The following is a 15,773-nucleotide window of genomic DNA, read 5'->3' on the forward strand; positions in this document are numbered from 1 at the left end:
CCCAAAAATGCATGAAATAAGGATCATATGGTACTAAAAGCGTAGTTTAGAGTAGAATGGGGTATTACCATGGTAACAATGAATAGCACTCTAATGAGAGGCAACGGTGGGAAGCTGTCTCCAAAGAATGAGGAGGAAGTGTAATTTATGTTAACTTATATTAGAGGTTGAGTTCCATTTTAGCACTACTCCCTTTAAATGTCTGCTGATTTTGGTTTGAAAATAAATACATAAAAATAGAATGTCTTTCACTGGTCAAATCCCAATCGCCTTTGGGGTAAAAGCTTTGGACTTCAATTGGCAAGTAAGCATCACTGTGAGAACCAAAATTAACAATCAAGATGTCAAGAAAGGGGTGAAAGTATTTCTATTTTTAGTCAATCTTTTGTGTGGGGTGTGGCGGTGCAATTTTGTAACACGTGGCCAACAGCAATTCACGGAAAATATGTCTATGTATCCTCACCGAGCGTAAATAATGTACATCTGCTGGAATCACGTGACTTCTCAGAGTCTGAGAAGTAGCGAAATAGTTTGTCCAATGTTTCGGCTGCGCGTGGTTACGTGCGTTGCCTGCAGGCTGCAGCAGGGAGGGACAAGAGGAGAGGGCATAACGTACGAAGGAAGGGGGGGGGGGGGGGGGGGATCAGAAAGGGTTCCTTCAGGCATCTGAACAAGTCTGGACTGTTCTGCTTGTGTTTCTGCAGCCAGGCAGCCTCGGGAATCAGAAACAATCTGTTTCCTTCTGCAGGGATGCAGCGACAGGAGTTCAGTTCCTGAGCTGCAGCGCTCGTTTTTGTTCTTCTGGACGCCGCTGACTGGGGATACTACCGTGTGCCCTGACAGTGCACACAGAACACACACACACACACAGCTGGGCTGGACATGACACAGGTGGAGCGGTGAGGAGCGGCAGGCGTGGCCCCCGGTGCACGGAGCAGAGGTAAGATGAGGTTCTGTCCGTCCACTCTCTGGCAGCTGTTCGCGATTTTCCAACCACAATTCTGCCTTGTGTTGTTGTTTTTATGGGTGTGCATGATTACAATATCTAAATGCGTGCAGGAAAATATCTGCATTGATGCGTGCGCATGCTGGAAAGCGGTAACTCTTCTACACTAAAGTAATTGTAGCCAATGAACCACTCCCCACTCCTTTGCCTATTGCTTTAATTCCCTGGAGCAAAAAATTTGACTATGAGCAAGACCAAGCAGAACATGTATCTGCCTCGTTTAAATTCCTATTCAGTAATGCATTTTTACATGAAAGAACCTACACACTCCTGATTTACACTCCTGTCTGCATTACTCTTTATTACAGTTGCTCAGGACAACGTGGGAGTGTAGATGCACGTTGACCTCAGCTGAAACCCCTAGTTATAGGCCATTACCCCTGCTAAACATCATGATCCTGCACTGAGGAAGGGACTCTCACTCCTCCGTCTGCTCCTCTTTACATTTTGAATGGTTTCAGTTGTCCGGTCCGCTTCGAAGTGCATCCATGTCTTTGCTGTGGTTTGGCTGCAGCCAAAAGCAAGACATCCAATATTGACATGGATTTTACATTACTATCTGACAAAGACTCGTCCTCTCTGACTCCCCCTTCAGCCTCCCACTCTCTCATTCATCTTTTCATCGACTTCCCTGCAGCAGCCTTTCTTCTTTGGCGTGCCAGTCTGTGGCGCTGAAAATGGCTCTGGACTGATCCCAAGTGTGTCATCTACGGTGGGCTGCTGCTGGTTACTGTGCTTGTTTGCTGCGTTGGTAAGGGAACATTCCTTTTGTCCATCACTTTTTAAGATCTATATTTGAAAGAATTGTATCAAGAATGGGCCTTAGAATGGAAAACCTTTAAAGCCAGAACTTGAATTTGAAGTGACTTTATGTATATTTTGATTCAGGTGCTTAAATTTGTCTTTATTATGTTTATGTTGGATTAAACTAGCTACAAGTTAGGGGATATTGACCTTTTGTCTCCATTTATTTATGTTTGAGATAACCTATTGATTAGTTAGCTTGAGAAATATTTCACCGAGAAGATAAGATCAGTGCTTCATTGGAAAATTGTTCCAAAAAGATTTTCAGAAGCTGCGTGTTTTTTGTCCTTTTGTTTAGTTTGGCTAAAGAAAATGAGTAATAATCCATTACTGGCGGATATGAGAGACTTGACCTGAGAGTAGAGGTCATAGTTGAAGCGATTAGTTTACGGTTTGGCCTCCTACAGCTCCAGAGAAAGCTCCTTCGGTTCTTGCCACCAGCAGCTTCAGGCGCCCGAGTAAGCAAAATTCTGGTGTGTGAGCAAATATGCAGGAGCCTTTGGTAATTTAGTGTGACAGCGCCTACTCCTTTGACCCCTCCGTCCCCTTGTCCACTTGAGTCACTCTCTGTCCCTGGAGACCGATGTGCAGAGCGAACCGGGCTCTTACACAATCCTGCAGTCTGTCACATTGCAGTGGCCTGTGGCCCGCCGCCCCCCTGAGAGAAAGGCATCTCTACTAAAACCCCTGATCCTGCCTGAGCGGAACTTTCACAAAGCACAGCCCAACCCTTGTGCAGCTGCCACTAGAAGCTCTGGGATGAGTCCTCGTCTTGTTTTCCTCCAGTGCTTGAAAAAGTCCCTTTCCTTCCCTGTGCTGATTCTTACAGGGTTTGTTTTCCACCATTCCTCTCTTTGTTCCTGGTGAGGATGGCTTCCAGATGCACTTTGCTACTAAGACAGTAATTTCTGACCCATTTAATTCCCAGGTGGCCTGTAGTGGGTGTAGCCATATTCATAAATATATCTTTAAATATACTGTAACGAAAAATGAACTCATCAGAGGAGGTGTGTTTCTCCCATTAATGGCATGTGATGAACAAATATTTGAACAAATATTTAAAAATGTTTACCAGCCGGATTGTATTGACTCAGATTAGAATAGCGCCTAAAAAAGAGGGAGTGTTTATTGGGTATGTTGTTGGAGTGGCAGGAAGAGACTAAATTCTGTGGTTTGGGATATTTTAACATTTACCGGCACTTCCTGTAGTAGTCAGCCTGTGTTTTTAATTACCCTGAAATCATTAATGCCTTTCAATTAAATGAGCTGTTAAGTCAGCCACTGCACGTGCTCAGAACAGGCTGTGGGTCCAAACAAATAGCTTACGTAACTGAACCTGTAATAAACAATGTTTGGAATCAGGCTGACCTTGAGCTTATTGCACAACATTTGATTTTTTTAGCTGCAGGTGTCTCAGAAAAAATAATTTTAATCTTTCAAAGGGCACATGGTTAAATGTGTACTGCTTATTTGTGTGCTCTGCATGTCAGAGGGAGCAGCTACGTTCGACCTTTTGGCTTCAGGTAACGTCTGAATGGCCAATGGAGTCTGGTCTCTTATTCTCAAGGGGTCACGTGCCAAACTATTGCTAAACCGGATTAAAAACACAACGTTGTTTTTTTCTTTAGCTTTTATAGTGACAAACAACTCATATACTGTAGCTGCCTCCAGTATGCTAACAGCTAGTTTGATGTAGCCTTCTCTTTACCCAACCGCTAAGGAAGTATTTTTAACAAACTCTTAACAAGAAAGCTAATACATGTATGTGAAACTACTGGTAAAACCTGTTCTAATCTCCAGAATAGTTAATAGTAGTCACATAGAACTACAACAAAGTGAGAGGCATTCATTGTAGTTTTCTGTCAGCATATGTCGGCGGCGGCTTTCTTTCATGTGGGCTGGTTGTCACGCTGGAAACACTGACGGTCAAAGCGACACAACTACTCCAGACGATGTTGATGCTCCTCGCATTCCTATGCGGTGGATGTAGCTCTACAGAGTAGACCAGACATTTTGTTTGTGGCTCAACATCTGTCAGCGCTTTGCGGTAGCCGCCGTGTGGTGCATCACCTCTGTAAAAAGGACGACATGAATAGAGGTTGTCAAGAAAGGAGGTGGTGGTTTGCGTAGGTCGAGATCCCTGATCATGGCAGAGGTGAAAATCCAAATTTAGAAAGTCAGAGAAGATGAAAAAAAACATTTTTTTGAAATGGTACATCGTGCTCATGAGGTTCTTACATCTGCATTCCAGACATACAGTAGTAAAGTTTGAGGGTGCAATCGGTCATGCTGGGGAAAGTCAAATGGACAAAAAGAGGCCAATATGCTCAAAGGAATTTAACTCATCTGCTCTGATGAGATGAAATGGAAAGGAAACACACACAGAGAGAAGATGTGAGGCAGCACTGTCTAATTGGTCTGTTTCTCTCTGCACATGTTTATGCATGTACCATGTGTCCTTTGTAAAATGTAGACCTATTGATAATACGCACCCTTGTGTGAATTATACTCATCAACAGCTTTGGAAGGTTTGTCATCAGTTGGTGTTTGACACCGAGTGAAAGTTTAGTCATATGTCATAATTTCTTCATATCAAAGTTGAATTAACATATCTTTGGAGTCAACAACTGAAAACAAGTTTAATCAAATAATATATGTTTTTTAAAAACTGAACTGGATTTTATATAAACAACTCATGTTTAAATAATGGAAAATTATTTCAATTCAGGAGTAGAGTGATGTAAACCCCCAAAAAGCCACCATATACAAGTATATATTATTATTATCTATAACACAGATGGGTCAGCAGAGTCTTTATCTCTGGTTGTTTAGCTTTCCCTGGTTGTTGATTTCAGGATGTTGGTTGTTGAGGACGTCAGCAATCGCACTGAAGTATGGTGCAGAGAGCCAGACTACATGAAAGTACACTACCATGCCAACACTCACTGACGCTGTGTCGGGCAAATTGGAACTTGGACCTTAAACGGACTTGTGAAGCTTGTGTGGTATAATAAGACTCTACTCTTTATCAGACCGACGTTTATAGAAGAAGAGACGAGGCGGGCAGAGGCTATAGGTGGTTTAGAGCAGGCGTGGGCAGGAACAATTGCTTTAAGGAACAGATATAATCTAACAAATAACAGTGCTGAACATATGCCGAGGAAGGTGTGAATAATGGGCTGCAGCTGAAAAGAAGGAGATAATTAGATGAATAGCAGAAACTGGCAATGAAATGGACACGAAGAGTAAGTATCTGAGGGATTTCAGTGAGTCATCGGTCATGTAGTGAGTCATAATAACATCTTTATTTACTCTTTGTGTACCAAGGTTGTGAAGATGTGGAGCTGGATTTTCACTGTGACTGCCCTGCTGTCCTCCATGAAAAGGATTGAAGCTCAGGGTAAACTCTAATTCTCCTCCTCAAAGTGTTCTAAGTCACACGTGTGTTTGTGCTCACATGGGGTCTCTATTGCATTGTATTTGCAGGCAGGTGTAATAATGTGCAAGCAGCAGATATTGTTTTCCTGGTTGACGGGTCTTCCAGCATTGGCCGAGCTAACTTCCTGCAGGTGAAACGCTTCATGGCTGGGGTCGTCAAGCCGTTCGTCAGCTCTGTCAGCGAGTCAGGGATACGGTTTGGGGTCATACAGTACAGCGACACCTCAAGGTGACTATCAACTACTAAGGATTACAATTCACCTCATTACTTTCCCCTGCATGCAATTACTGCAGAGGGGGGAAATATGTATGTAATGTGAATTTCTCTCCCTCCAGGGTTGAATTTACATTTAGCACCTACCTGGTTGGCACCGAGCTGGTCAACGCTGTAGAGAGTCTGAACTATAAGGGCGGGAACACACGGACTGGTGCTGGTCTCAAGTTTGTCGCTGATAACTTCTTCAATCCTACGACCAGTCGGGATGTACCAAAGGTCGGAGGGGCAGCATAATTCTAAAATGGCATATCGAACTTGGCACCTCTTGCGTCCCTAATTCTCCCCGTGGGTCCTCTTTAACTTTCAGATCACTATCCTCATAACAGACGGAAAGTCACAAGACAGTGTGGAAGAGCCAGCACAGAAGCTGCGCAGTCAAGGAGTCCATGTATTTGCAGTTGGTAGGTTGCTTGAAAGGCCGCCTGTCCTCTTTTAATCAAAGTAGTGTTTTTCTTTTTGCTTGCTTCTGAGCCATCGTGGTTATCGTGGTTTTTTAAACGTAACAATTTTCTATGGTTTATTAGGTATAAAGAGCGCGGACAGGAAGGAATTGGCTCAGATCGCCTCTCAGCCCAGCGGTGATTTCACCTCCTTTGTCGGGGACTTCAAACTGCTGAACACACTTCTTCCCCTTGTGAGCCCTAAAGTCTGTTCCAAAGCCGGAGGGGTCTATGCTAGCGATGGTATGTGGATTACCTTGAAAAATAACATCGGTATACTAAAATACACACCACCAAAAGTGTATATCGCCTTATTCTTGCTGACATTTTTTATTTGATTCGTCTCATCCGGCTTGCACCCTCTTCCCTGCCTTCAGAGGCCTTTTCTGGTCCGTCCAACATTCAGTTCACCGGCCAAACGTCTGATACTCTGCGGTTCCGCTGGGGTGCGGCACGGGGGCCATTGACTGGCTACTTGGTCCAGTATGTGCCACTCTCTGGTCTGGGTCAACCTATCACAGCAGAGCTGCGTCAGGTAAGCCCAGGTGTTGGATGACTACTCTTGGCAACTCATGGAGATGCCTTCAGGCTGAGTGTAAACACGTCCAATGTTTGTGCAGATGCCGAAGAGATACAAACATGGCAGACCAATGCGTGAAATTCCCTTTTTCTGGCAAACATGGTGTAGATAGAATAATGTCAGAGCTTACCTACATATTTCAGTCATTTGCTTTGCACAAATGTGTGTTGGGATTGACTGCTTGTAAAAACAAACCTGCCGTCTCTGCAGGAAACTGTCTCTGCCAGTCAGAGGACCTTTACCGCACAAGAGCTGAGGTCAGGAACCGACTACCTGGTGACTGTCATTGCTCAGTACCCCAACAGTGTTGGGGAGTCTGTTTCTGGCAAGCAACAAACCAGTGAGTAAAAAGTGAAGGACGAAATATCACCAGGGAAACTTGCCAAAACACACGACAGCACCCATCTATTGGGAATTGTTACAACTGGTTTGTGTGTGTTTTTAAAAATCCTCCTGCAGGGTCTTTGCCAGCGGTCACCAGCCTGCGCCTGGTCCAGGCAGGCTTCTTCTCCCTTTCTGTGGTCTGGGATCAGCCTTCCTCTCCTGTGCAGGGCTACAGGCTCACCTACGGACCACGAGGTCAGGCACACGCATACCTGTCTAACTGCCTTTCTCTCTCTGTCTGCAGCTCATCTGACTCACGCAGTTGGGTTTGAGTAACACCTACAGTTCATTAGCAACATCTCCTTTTGTCGTGGCAGAATTGTCTTGTCAAAATGCTAATACTCGCAGAGTGAGTAATAACTGTAAAAATGAGGGGAGGAAAGAAGCTACAAGCCTGAATAACAGTTATCCTTTGGTGTCAAGTTGAAAACATGTCGAGAATGTACAGGAGTCAAGGCTGAGGGCACAAGCTTCCCTTTACGTCCCCCCGGGCGCGGGCTGTCAGTTGGGAATTTTATCACCCAATCATTACTAAAATATTACATCTAATTTTATCATCACACGTCTTGAAATTAAAAAACTTGAAAACAGTCACTTATGCAACGGTGCGTCCGTAATTTATTTCTCACATTTCTGGAAACAGGGTGTGGCATAGATTATAACATTTCAAGATGTCTGGGCGCTTTTGCAGTGATTCAGGAGGGAGAAATGGCCCCTGAGGGCTGACATAAACAGTTTCTGTCTCTGAACATGTGGCAGGAGTGCCAGTCTCACATGGAGATCCTCCTCAGACTAGTTAGGTTGGTCGCATATGTGAGAGTATTTAATTGAGGCCAGGGTGCATCCTTCAATGAGAGGGGGCAATGTTTCTACCTGTTACTCGCCCTGGTGATTTAAACAAACAAGACAGATGCTGACAGGCGCCCACGCGAATACATTGCATGCACTCGCCGCGTTGAATCAGGCAAAGTCAGTGAAGTGAAGACACTTCTTATATTTCTTCCAGCTTGTTGTCAGCTAATTTGTGTCATGACATGCCACACTCTATCATTATGACTGCTCATCCGTGCCCGTATGTATCTGCTGCCTGCCTGCCATGCCTACTTGCCCTGTCGACTGTGTGTTTGGAGGAGCAGGTCAGCCAGCGTCTCAGTTGTTGGAGCAGTCTCTGTCGGCAGACTCCACATCCATCACCCTGGAGTCGCTTCAGCCCGACACGGAGTACGTGGTCAGCCTCTATCCGCTGTTCCCTCGAAACTCTGCATCCCCGTCCATCCTCAACGCCCGCACACGTGAGTCCTCCCGTCGGTGCTGTTATATGATGACGTAAGTGCTTTTAATCCATTAGAATCACTATCACCATCGATACAGTGTAATGCAGTGGTGGATTTTTGGATAAAGCAATTTTAAAACAAGTGCCGAGTGCAGCTCTGTGAGGCTTGGAGATATGTCACGAATCTTTTATCAAAACACAGGTAATTTCATATTATGATACGGCATGTTTTGTAGTTATTCAGTAGTCTACGTGAAATAACCACATAGTTAAACCCTTTTTGTATAGTCTGGTGGGAGATTAGATACTTGACAAATGAAAAGTTTGTAAAAACTACAGTCCAAATCTAAACTATGTTTACATGCAAATAGCATTCAGAGGTCCTGTGTTCATGTTGTTGCATGGGTCAGTGCGCCTCGAGGTCGTGCAGCAGCTGTCAGTGGAGACGGAGTCGGAGGGCAGCGTGCGGGTGCGGTGGAGAGGTGTCAATGGTGCGCGGGCCTACCGACTGGTCTGGGGACCAATTACAGGTAAGGACACGCTGCAGCGTGTCATCCGCTCTGCAGAGAGGGTGATCGGCTGCAATCTGCCGTCCCTGCAGGACTTGTTCGCTTCCAGTTCGAGCTAACTGGAAAAAAAGCGAGCTAAAAAATCGCGGCCGACCCCTCTCACCCCGGACAAAACCTGTTTGTGCCCCTTCCATCTGGCAGGAGGCTGAGGTCCATCAGGACTAAGACCTCCTGCCACACAAACAGTTTCTTCCCGTCGGCAGTCGGGCTCATCAACAGAGCCCGGTCCCCCACTGACTGACTATAACACTCCACCGGTCACTCCCCTTCACACTGCACATGTCAATTTACCTGTAATTTTTCACTTTGTCGTCACTCGTCACTTTGTTACTTGTTCGCTAGAGCACTTTATGCTTAATATGTTTTAATATTTTAAATTTGTAACTCTAACTTTATTCTCTTGTTTTATACTAACCCATAGCCTTATTCTACTAACTTTATTTAATTACTTGTGCACTGCTGTCTTGTTGTCTATTGTTACACTGTGTACTGTCACGCACCAACTGCCAAGACAAATTCGTTGTATGTCTGACATATTTTGGCAATAAATGTTTCCTGATTCCTGATATGAGACAACCTATTGTATTTCTGTCTACATGTATATATGTTGTTTTTAAAATATGCCTACACTCTGTTTTTTTCCTTTGACAAAGGTCGAGATGTCGAGACAGTGGAGGTTGCTGATGAGTTTCATACTCTGTCCAGACTGCAGTCTGACACCGAGTACATCGTCACCATCATCCCGCTGTATGAGGGCAACACTGAGGGCCCGGTAGCCACCGCCAGCTTCAAGATAGGTAGGTGTGGTTCCAGTAGTTCAACATCAAACATCTGCCTCTGCTCTCTCAAACCACGCACTCGCTTACTCACATACACACACACACACACCAAAGCTGCAAACTGCCACATGACATCCGTTGGGGCTTTTTAAATCAGTAATTGCTGTGAGATGAGTCTTGTTGAATGGGGGCTTGCTTTCTGTTGTGTCCTGCTAAGTGGACGGGGACAGGAAGATGAGACGGACAAGATGGCAGTCTGCTCCGCTGTTTGTCTGTCTTCTGAAAACCTTCACATGTTACTGTTTATCTTTGTTTAAGGAACATTTTAAGCACACCTACGCACTCATTACCCAGCATCTGTCTCTATCGTGAGTAAGGGCCATATGGTGTCACTTCGGTGGGGCTGGTGTTCTTTGAATGAAGGCTGAGTCACTGCTTGGCCACTTTATGGAGCAGGCACGCAGAAATGGAGAACTAAAACCCTCTGTGTTCCTCTGTGTTCCTCTGTGTTCCTCTGTGCTCTTCTGTGCTCCTCTGTGTTGTGCTATCACAGAGGTGAGAAATATACAAGGCTCTACATAACTTGAACTGCAGCGGAGCTTGTTTTTGCTCTTTTCTGTTCCTGTTTAAACTTGTGAAACATTTATGGTGGGAGAGTAGTCTGTCCCTTCTTATTAGGAAAAAATGTTGACTTTTTTCTTATTTAGTGAATAACACATTGACATCGTCTCCAAATGTCCCAACCACTACAACGTCTTTGTGTGGCATTCAATCAAACAAATCTGTCATAAAGTAAAATGTTGGTTGTTAGTGTATAGTCTGAATCTCAGGCCTAAAAGACACATCAGTGGGTTACTGCTGCATAGCCGCGGGTCTGTAGACCTTTTTATGCCCTTTCTTGTGGATTTCTTTAAATGTTTCTCTCATGAAGAAGAAAACACGGCACATACAGAATCAGAGAACGAGTTTGCTGGTATGAGCCTCTGTAGCGGCTAAAAATGGCTTTCTGTCTTACAGTCATAGTCAAAGGTCATTGACACCTAAACGACACCAAAATGTCAAATGGGAGGCAGGGTGAAGATGTGTTTGAGGCAGACATGTTTCATAATTTGTTACGTCTTTGCAGCAACATTGACATTTGAAGCTTTGTCCACTGGCTGCAATTATGTGTTCCCTTAGAACCAGATTTATTGGAACAAGGAATGTGATGTTTTTTTTTGTTTTTAAATATGCACGCTAAAAGACACACATCAGAAGAACAAAGCTGAGCAGTCAAGTCAAATGAATTAAAGGACAGATTATTACGGTTCCTCTGGTATCCCACTACTTTATTTTATTCATTCATTGCTCATTGGTTTTGTTGACATTATTTTTGCACCAATCGTGCTCCTCGGTAAAAAAGTGAAGGCTGTATGTTTTCTCACCTCCTCTAAACAAATTTTTGTATCAATTTAGAACAGATTCCTGAACCCCAACATTCGGTCCCTCTTATCTCAAAACACGAGATCAGCCTCATTTTTAAGTATCCTAAATGATATGTTCATTTTTAGGTTAGGACAATTTAAACAATACATTGCAAATATACTTTCTTGTTTTAAGAATTATAATTTGGTGGCTCAATACATTATGAATTAAGTTATGTTTCTCTGTAAGGGTAACATCCTAAAAGTAAGGAAAAGACGTTCCTCAGGGAGAGTTTATTGTTGGTTTACCTTAGTTGACTTATGGATTCCTTGTGACATTTAGAAACATTCGTTATATAGTTCAGTGCAGTGCGCTTTAGTAAAACCTCACCAAAACCATCCTGCTGGTTGGTGCTATGTGAACTAAGCAAATCCTGGCAGTTAGGCTAGCTGAAGCCTTGCATTCACGTCAACTAAACTTAAACTGCATTTTTACAGAGAATAAGCAGCCGATTTTTTTACCCAATCACCTTGAAATTACTGTGGAAAGGCATCTCCTTTTGTCCAGTAAAGGCATAATTACAGCAAAGCAATAATAGCCAGTATTGGGAGTATTGTTCTCAACAATCTGACCAGCTTCTAACATTTCTTATTGATTGTTTGATGGTGGGGGGTGAGATTTACTTTGGATCTTTCACATAATTCCATTCATGGTGTAAATCATGTCTTCACCTTAGAGCGTCAGGAGCAGCAGCTTCTCAGAGCAGCCACCATCGGACCCTCCTCTATTCGCCTCACGTGGAGGATCATTGAGTCATCTCAAGGGTACCGCCTGGAATGGAGGGCTGGGGAAGGTCAGACGTGCACGTCATACACACTCACGTGATCCTTTTGTGTTCTTTTCATACATTACCTGTTGATTTTAAAATGACTGTGCAAGTTATTATAAGTTATTATATTCATCACAAGAAATCATTTTGATGTCTACTTACAGTTACTTAACAGTAACAATATGTGTACAGAATCAGTTTTTTAATATATTATTTGACTGAAATATAGCCAATTATAGCCGTCGAGTAAATGCTCCCGTTATAAGTTGCATATGAAAGGAACTGCAGGTGTATTGAACCTAAATGCACTGATCTCGGATCATTGCCCTGTTTTCAGGAGGCCGTATCCAGAGCCTGCCTTTTTCTAGAACGACTTCCAGCCATGAGCTGACAGGCCTCCAGCCCAACACAGAATACATCATCACGCTGTACACGCTGTTCGAAGGCCGGGAAGAGAACACGCCTGTCACCTTCATATCCAAAGGTCAGTACCTCAGCCGGGACGCTTCACCAGTTCATTTGGGGCGGATTTATGGGTCACAGATGTTCCGGGTTGAATTCCAAGGGGATACGAGTGTCCCTATTCTGTGGTGTTGCAGAGGAACAGCCAGTGGGGAGGGTGTCCAACCTGAGAGTCGTGGAGACCCTGGGCAGCACGGTGAGACTCGGCTGGACAGGCGTAGCCGGGGCGACACAGTACCGCATCAGCATCCTGAACACAGAAGGTGACGCATTTTAGTCATTGCTTTCTTTTTCATTTTGATGACTGAGTGCTCAATTATGAATGAAAGTATGCTTGTGCAAACAACGGCTCTGTGTGTTTCATGACATTTTAGCGGGATCAGAGGAAACACGGCGTATTCCTGGTAACCAGACGACCCTTGACCTCAGAGACCTGATAGTGGGCGTGCCTTATGGTGTCATCGTCGTAGCGCTAGTTGGAGAAAATGAAGGAGACCCAGTTACTGTTTACATCACACCAGGTGGGTTGAGCGGCGTCACTGTGCTGCTGTGTGATTCATCCCGTTGTATTGCTGTTATGAATAACAGATAACTAAAATGGATGTCTAATCTTTTGAAAAATGTATCCTGTCAAGATGCATTATTTCTTCATACATTTCACTGTAAATTTGAGGTGAAAACGTAACAGCTGTTGTGATTAAAGCCTCTCATTAATTTAGCAGAATCGACACTACTTGATATTTTTCAATCAAACATATTGTTCACATACTGTATACTATACATTAGTATACAATATATAACTGTGAACATTTTTTTATTTATTAATTATTCATATATTATTCACACAATTGTGTAATGTCCTTTAAAGTGGACAGCCGTGTTTTTTAGTGTACCACCTTTCCTCTTTCTACCTGTTACTATTGAATTGAAATGCATCTTTCTTAAAATTGGGTACATTTTGTCACATGAGGGCCTCGATTTCTATTTCAGAGCGAGATGTTGGCAGAGTGACTAACCTTAGAGTGACGAACGCAAACAGTCGGAGGATTCGAATTGCCTGGGGAGGTGCTACAGGGGCAACAGGTTACAGGGTTACTTGGAGACAAGGCAACAGTAAGTGTTTTAAATCACAATGCCCTTTTGCGTCATGTATTATTATATCATTCCTTACATCTAATTGAAGAATGAATAAAAAGTTGTTTTGGGATCTTATTTCATCATACTTTAAGATAACAAGAACAGCAGACTTTGAAGCTAAATTAGTTTAACATCTTTCCTGAATAGTCTGTTTTTGGCCTCGTAGATGCAGAGCAGTCCCGTGTACTCGGAGCGGATGTCACGGCCTTCACTATCGACGGCCTGCAGCCAGACGAGGCGCTGGTGATTGGTGTTGCATCAATGGTCGATCAACGGGTTGGAGAGGTGGTCACGCTCTCTAGTCGGACCAATCCGAACGGTGGATCGGTGTCTGGCCTTCGCATCGTTGACGTTACATCTCAGAGGATACGCATTGCATGGTCCCGTTCCACTAGGGCGACCGGGTATAGGGTCACATGGCGCCGCGCTGATGGTACGAGATGAATCCAACACACATAATGACATCAGCTGAATGTCAGCTTCTTCCATCCTCATATATTTAAATTAGCAGGCCTAAAGACACAATTCTACCATTTCCATTTACCTACTATGTTTGGCTGGTGCAGGCGTCCAATCAACTAATAACGTGGACGCCGACGTCTCTTCCTTCACCATTGATGGGCTGCAGTCAGATTCCGCCTACAGCATATTAGTTTCTTCACTGACTGGCAATCGAGAGGGAAGTCCTTCCACCCTGAGTGTCAGAACAGGTACCTCCGCTGAGTGCCTAATACACATTACTGCTGTTGCCCAGAGTGTCTTTTGGGAGGAGCACGGCTACGGGGGTAAGGATAATACTAAATAGAACATGTGACTCATTGGTTTCCGTCCTCACCTTCAGAGTCGGATCCGTCTGTGGTCGGGAGTGTGACGTCACTGAAAATCCAGGAGGCCCGCGGAGAGGTTGTCCGGGTCACTTGGGTCGGTGTGCAGGGAGCGACGGCTTATCGAGTTACTTGGAAGAGAACGGATGGTGGATATATTGATTGGCCATTTCGCTTTTGTTATAAAGTCATAAATATAAATCTTAACATCTCAAAGGCATTCATTTGCCCTACAGGATGTGGTTCGCATGTTTGATGTGGGTTTCTATGAAGTACTTATCCAAAGCGCATGGATTTTGACAGGGAACTGAAGCCAACATATCCATCTATGTCTCTGCGAGGCCACAAGTAGCCAATGCCAACAGTAATTGGCCCTCTGCTAAACACAAAGGTTTCTGGTTTACCGCTGATCGGTTACTTAACTTGCTCTTCTTGCCTTGGTACGACCATCTGTTTTTCCAAACTGGTGGCATGCCACCATCCACTATAAGGTAAGACCCTTACAATGGATAAGAACCTCACATGACCCCACTTCAAAACATCACCACTATCCTCTTTAACATGTTTCACAAGAACCGTGTCAAGCCACTCCCCGTTTCCACTGCGTGCTGCTGCAGGTGGTGAAGAGAGGAGTCAGCTGGTGGGGGGAGATGTGACAGCAGTGGATTTGGACCGATTGGACCCTGGAGCACAATATGTGGTGCAGGTCATGGCTTTGGTTCAAAACAGAGAGGGATCCCCCGTGTCTGTCAGAATCACCACACGTGAGTCCTGTCTTCTAATATTAGCATACGTGTCCATGCAATGTCAAATGAATATATTAAACAATAAACTTCACCTTTTTAGATAAAAGTAGTTCACAAATGATGAATATGGTCAAAAATACATATAAGCACAAATTTCACTTTAGGCCTCAGTAATATATTATTAGACATCTAGCATTATCCTAAAATAATACAGCATGCAGTCACTAAGTAAAACCTCGTAAGTCGCTGAGGCCTTTGACCTTTGTGTAGATAAGAATGAGAATACTGTCTGTCTTGGGTGCACGGCACACAAAATGTTATATTTCAAGAATTATATTGAATAAGTGAAGTGAAATGAAATACCAGTGCTTCTTCTTTGCACCCGTGTTTACAGCTGGGAACCCCTCCCCCCCAGTGGCCACCATAACTGTACGAGTGGCAGAGGTTACTCGGAATTCTATGCGGATTGGCTGGAATCCACTCGCTGGTGCCACGGGATACATTCTACGCTGGAGAGAGGAGACAGGTGAAACGTGCTTTTGCACGTGTTAAAGTTTACCTGTTAAAGAGTCCTGCATCATATTAACTGTTTGCATCTCTCAGAGGTTGGCGGGGGCTCGTCCGTTACGCTCCCTGCAGCGTCCAGCTCTTACCAGGTGACCGGGCTGCGTTTGGGCCGTCGTTATCGCTTTGCGGTGCAAGCCACCTTTCCAAATGGATTTGGAACTGAGAGCTCTGTTGTTGAACGCACTGGTAACACACCAACACGTCCTCTTTCATGTACTTGCCGTACCGAAAAACACCCTTTTTGATACCGTGCT

General features: G+C 44.2%; 1 protein-coding gene across 1 annotated transcript in view; it reads left to right on the top strand.

Moving 5' to 3' along the window:
* Positions 1 to 533: 533 nt before the first annotated feature.
* Positions 534 to 15,773, top strand: part of col7a1 (collagen, type VII, alpha 1) — a 44,991-nt gene continuing 29,751 nt past the window's right edge. Inside the window, exons 1-24 of the mRNA XM_078091708.1 lie at positions 534 to 940; positions 1,644 to 1,757; positions 5,138 to 5,210; positions 5,297 to 5,477; positions 5,585 to 5,741; positions 5,833 to 5,926; positions 6,050 to 6,208; positions 6,343 to 6,500; positions 6,756 to 6,885; positions 7,005 to 7,124; positions 8,066 to 8,221; positions 8,613 to 8,732; positions 9,425 to 9,568; positions 11,691 to 11,807; positions 12,121 to 12,267; positions 12,383 to 12,508; positions 12,620 to 12,766; positions 13,236 to 13,358; positions 13,549 to 13,815; positions 13,949 to 14,092; positions 14,224 to 14,355; positions 14,824 to 14,970; positions 15,347 to 15,478; positions 15,556 to 15,705. Coding sequence (XP_077947834.1) covers positions 5,147 to 5,210; positions 5,297 to 5,477; positions 5,585 to 5,741; positions 5,833 to 5,926; positions 6,050 to 6,208; positions 6,343 to 6,500; positions 6,756 to 6,885; positions 7,005 to 7,124; positions 8,066 to 8,221; positions 8,613 to 8,732; positions 9,425 to 9,568; positions 11,691 to 11,807; positions 12,121 to 12,267; positions 12,383 to 12,508; positions 12,620 to 12,766; positions 13,236 to 13,358; positions 13,549 to 13,815; positions 13,949 to 14,092; positions 14,224 to 14,355; positions 14,824 to 14,970; positions 15,347 to 15,478; positions 15,556 to 15,705 — 3,115 coding nt within the window. The 5' untranslated portion in view covers positions 534 to 940; positions 1,644 to 1,757; positions 5,138 to 5,146. The remainder of the gene's footprint in view (positions 941 to 1,643; positions 1,758 to 5,137; positions 5,211 to 5,296; positions 5,478 to 5,584; positions 5,742 to 5,832; positions 5,927 to 6,049; positions 6,209 to 6,342; positions 6,501 to 6,755; positions 6,886 to 7,004; positions 7,125 to 8,065; positions 8,222 to 8,612; positions 8,733 to 9,424; positions 9,569 to 11,690; positions 11,808 to 12,120; positions 12,268 to 12,382; positions 12,509 to 12,619; positions 12,767 to 13,235; positions 13,359 to 13,548; positions 13,816 to 13,948; positions 14,093 to 14,223; positions 14,356 to 14,823; positions 14,971 to 15,346; positions 15,479 to 15,555; positions 15,706 to 15,773) is intronic.

The sequence above is a fragment of the Gasterosteus aculeatus genome, chromosome 17 (genome assembly GCF_964276395.1).
Source record: "Gasterosteus aculeatus chromosome 17, fGasAcu3.hap1.1, whole genome shotgun sequence".
In the NCBI taxonomy this organism is placed as follows: Eukaryota; Metazoa; Chordata; class Actinopteri; order Perciformes; family Gasterosteidae; genus Gasterosteus; species Gasterosteus aculeatus.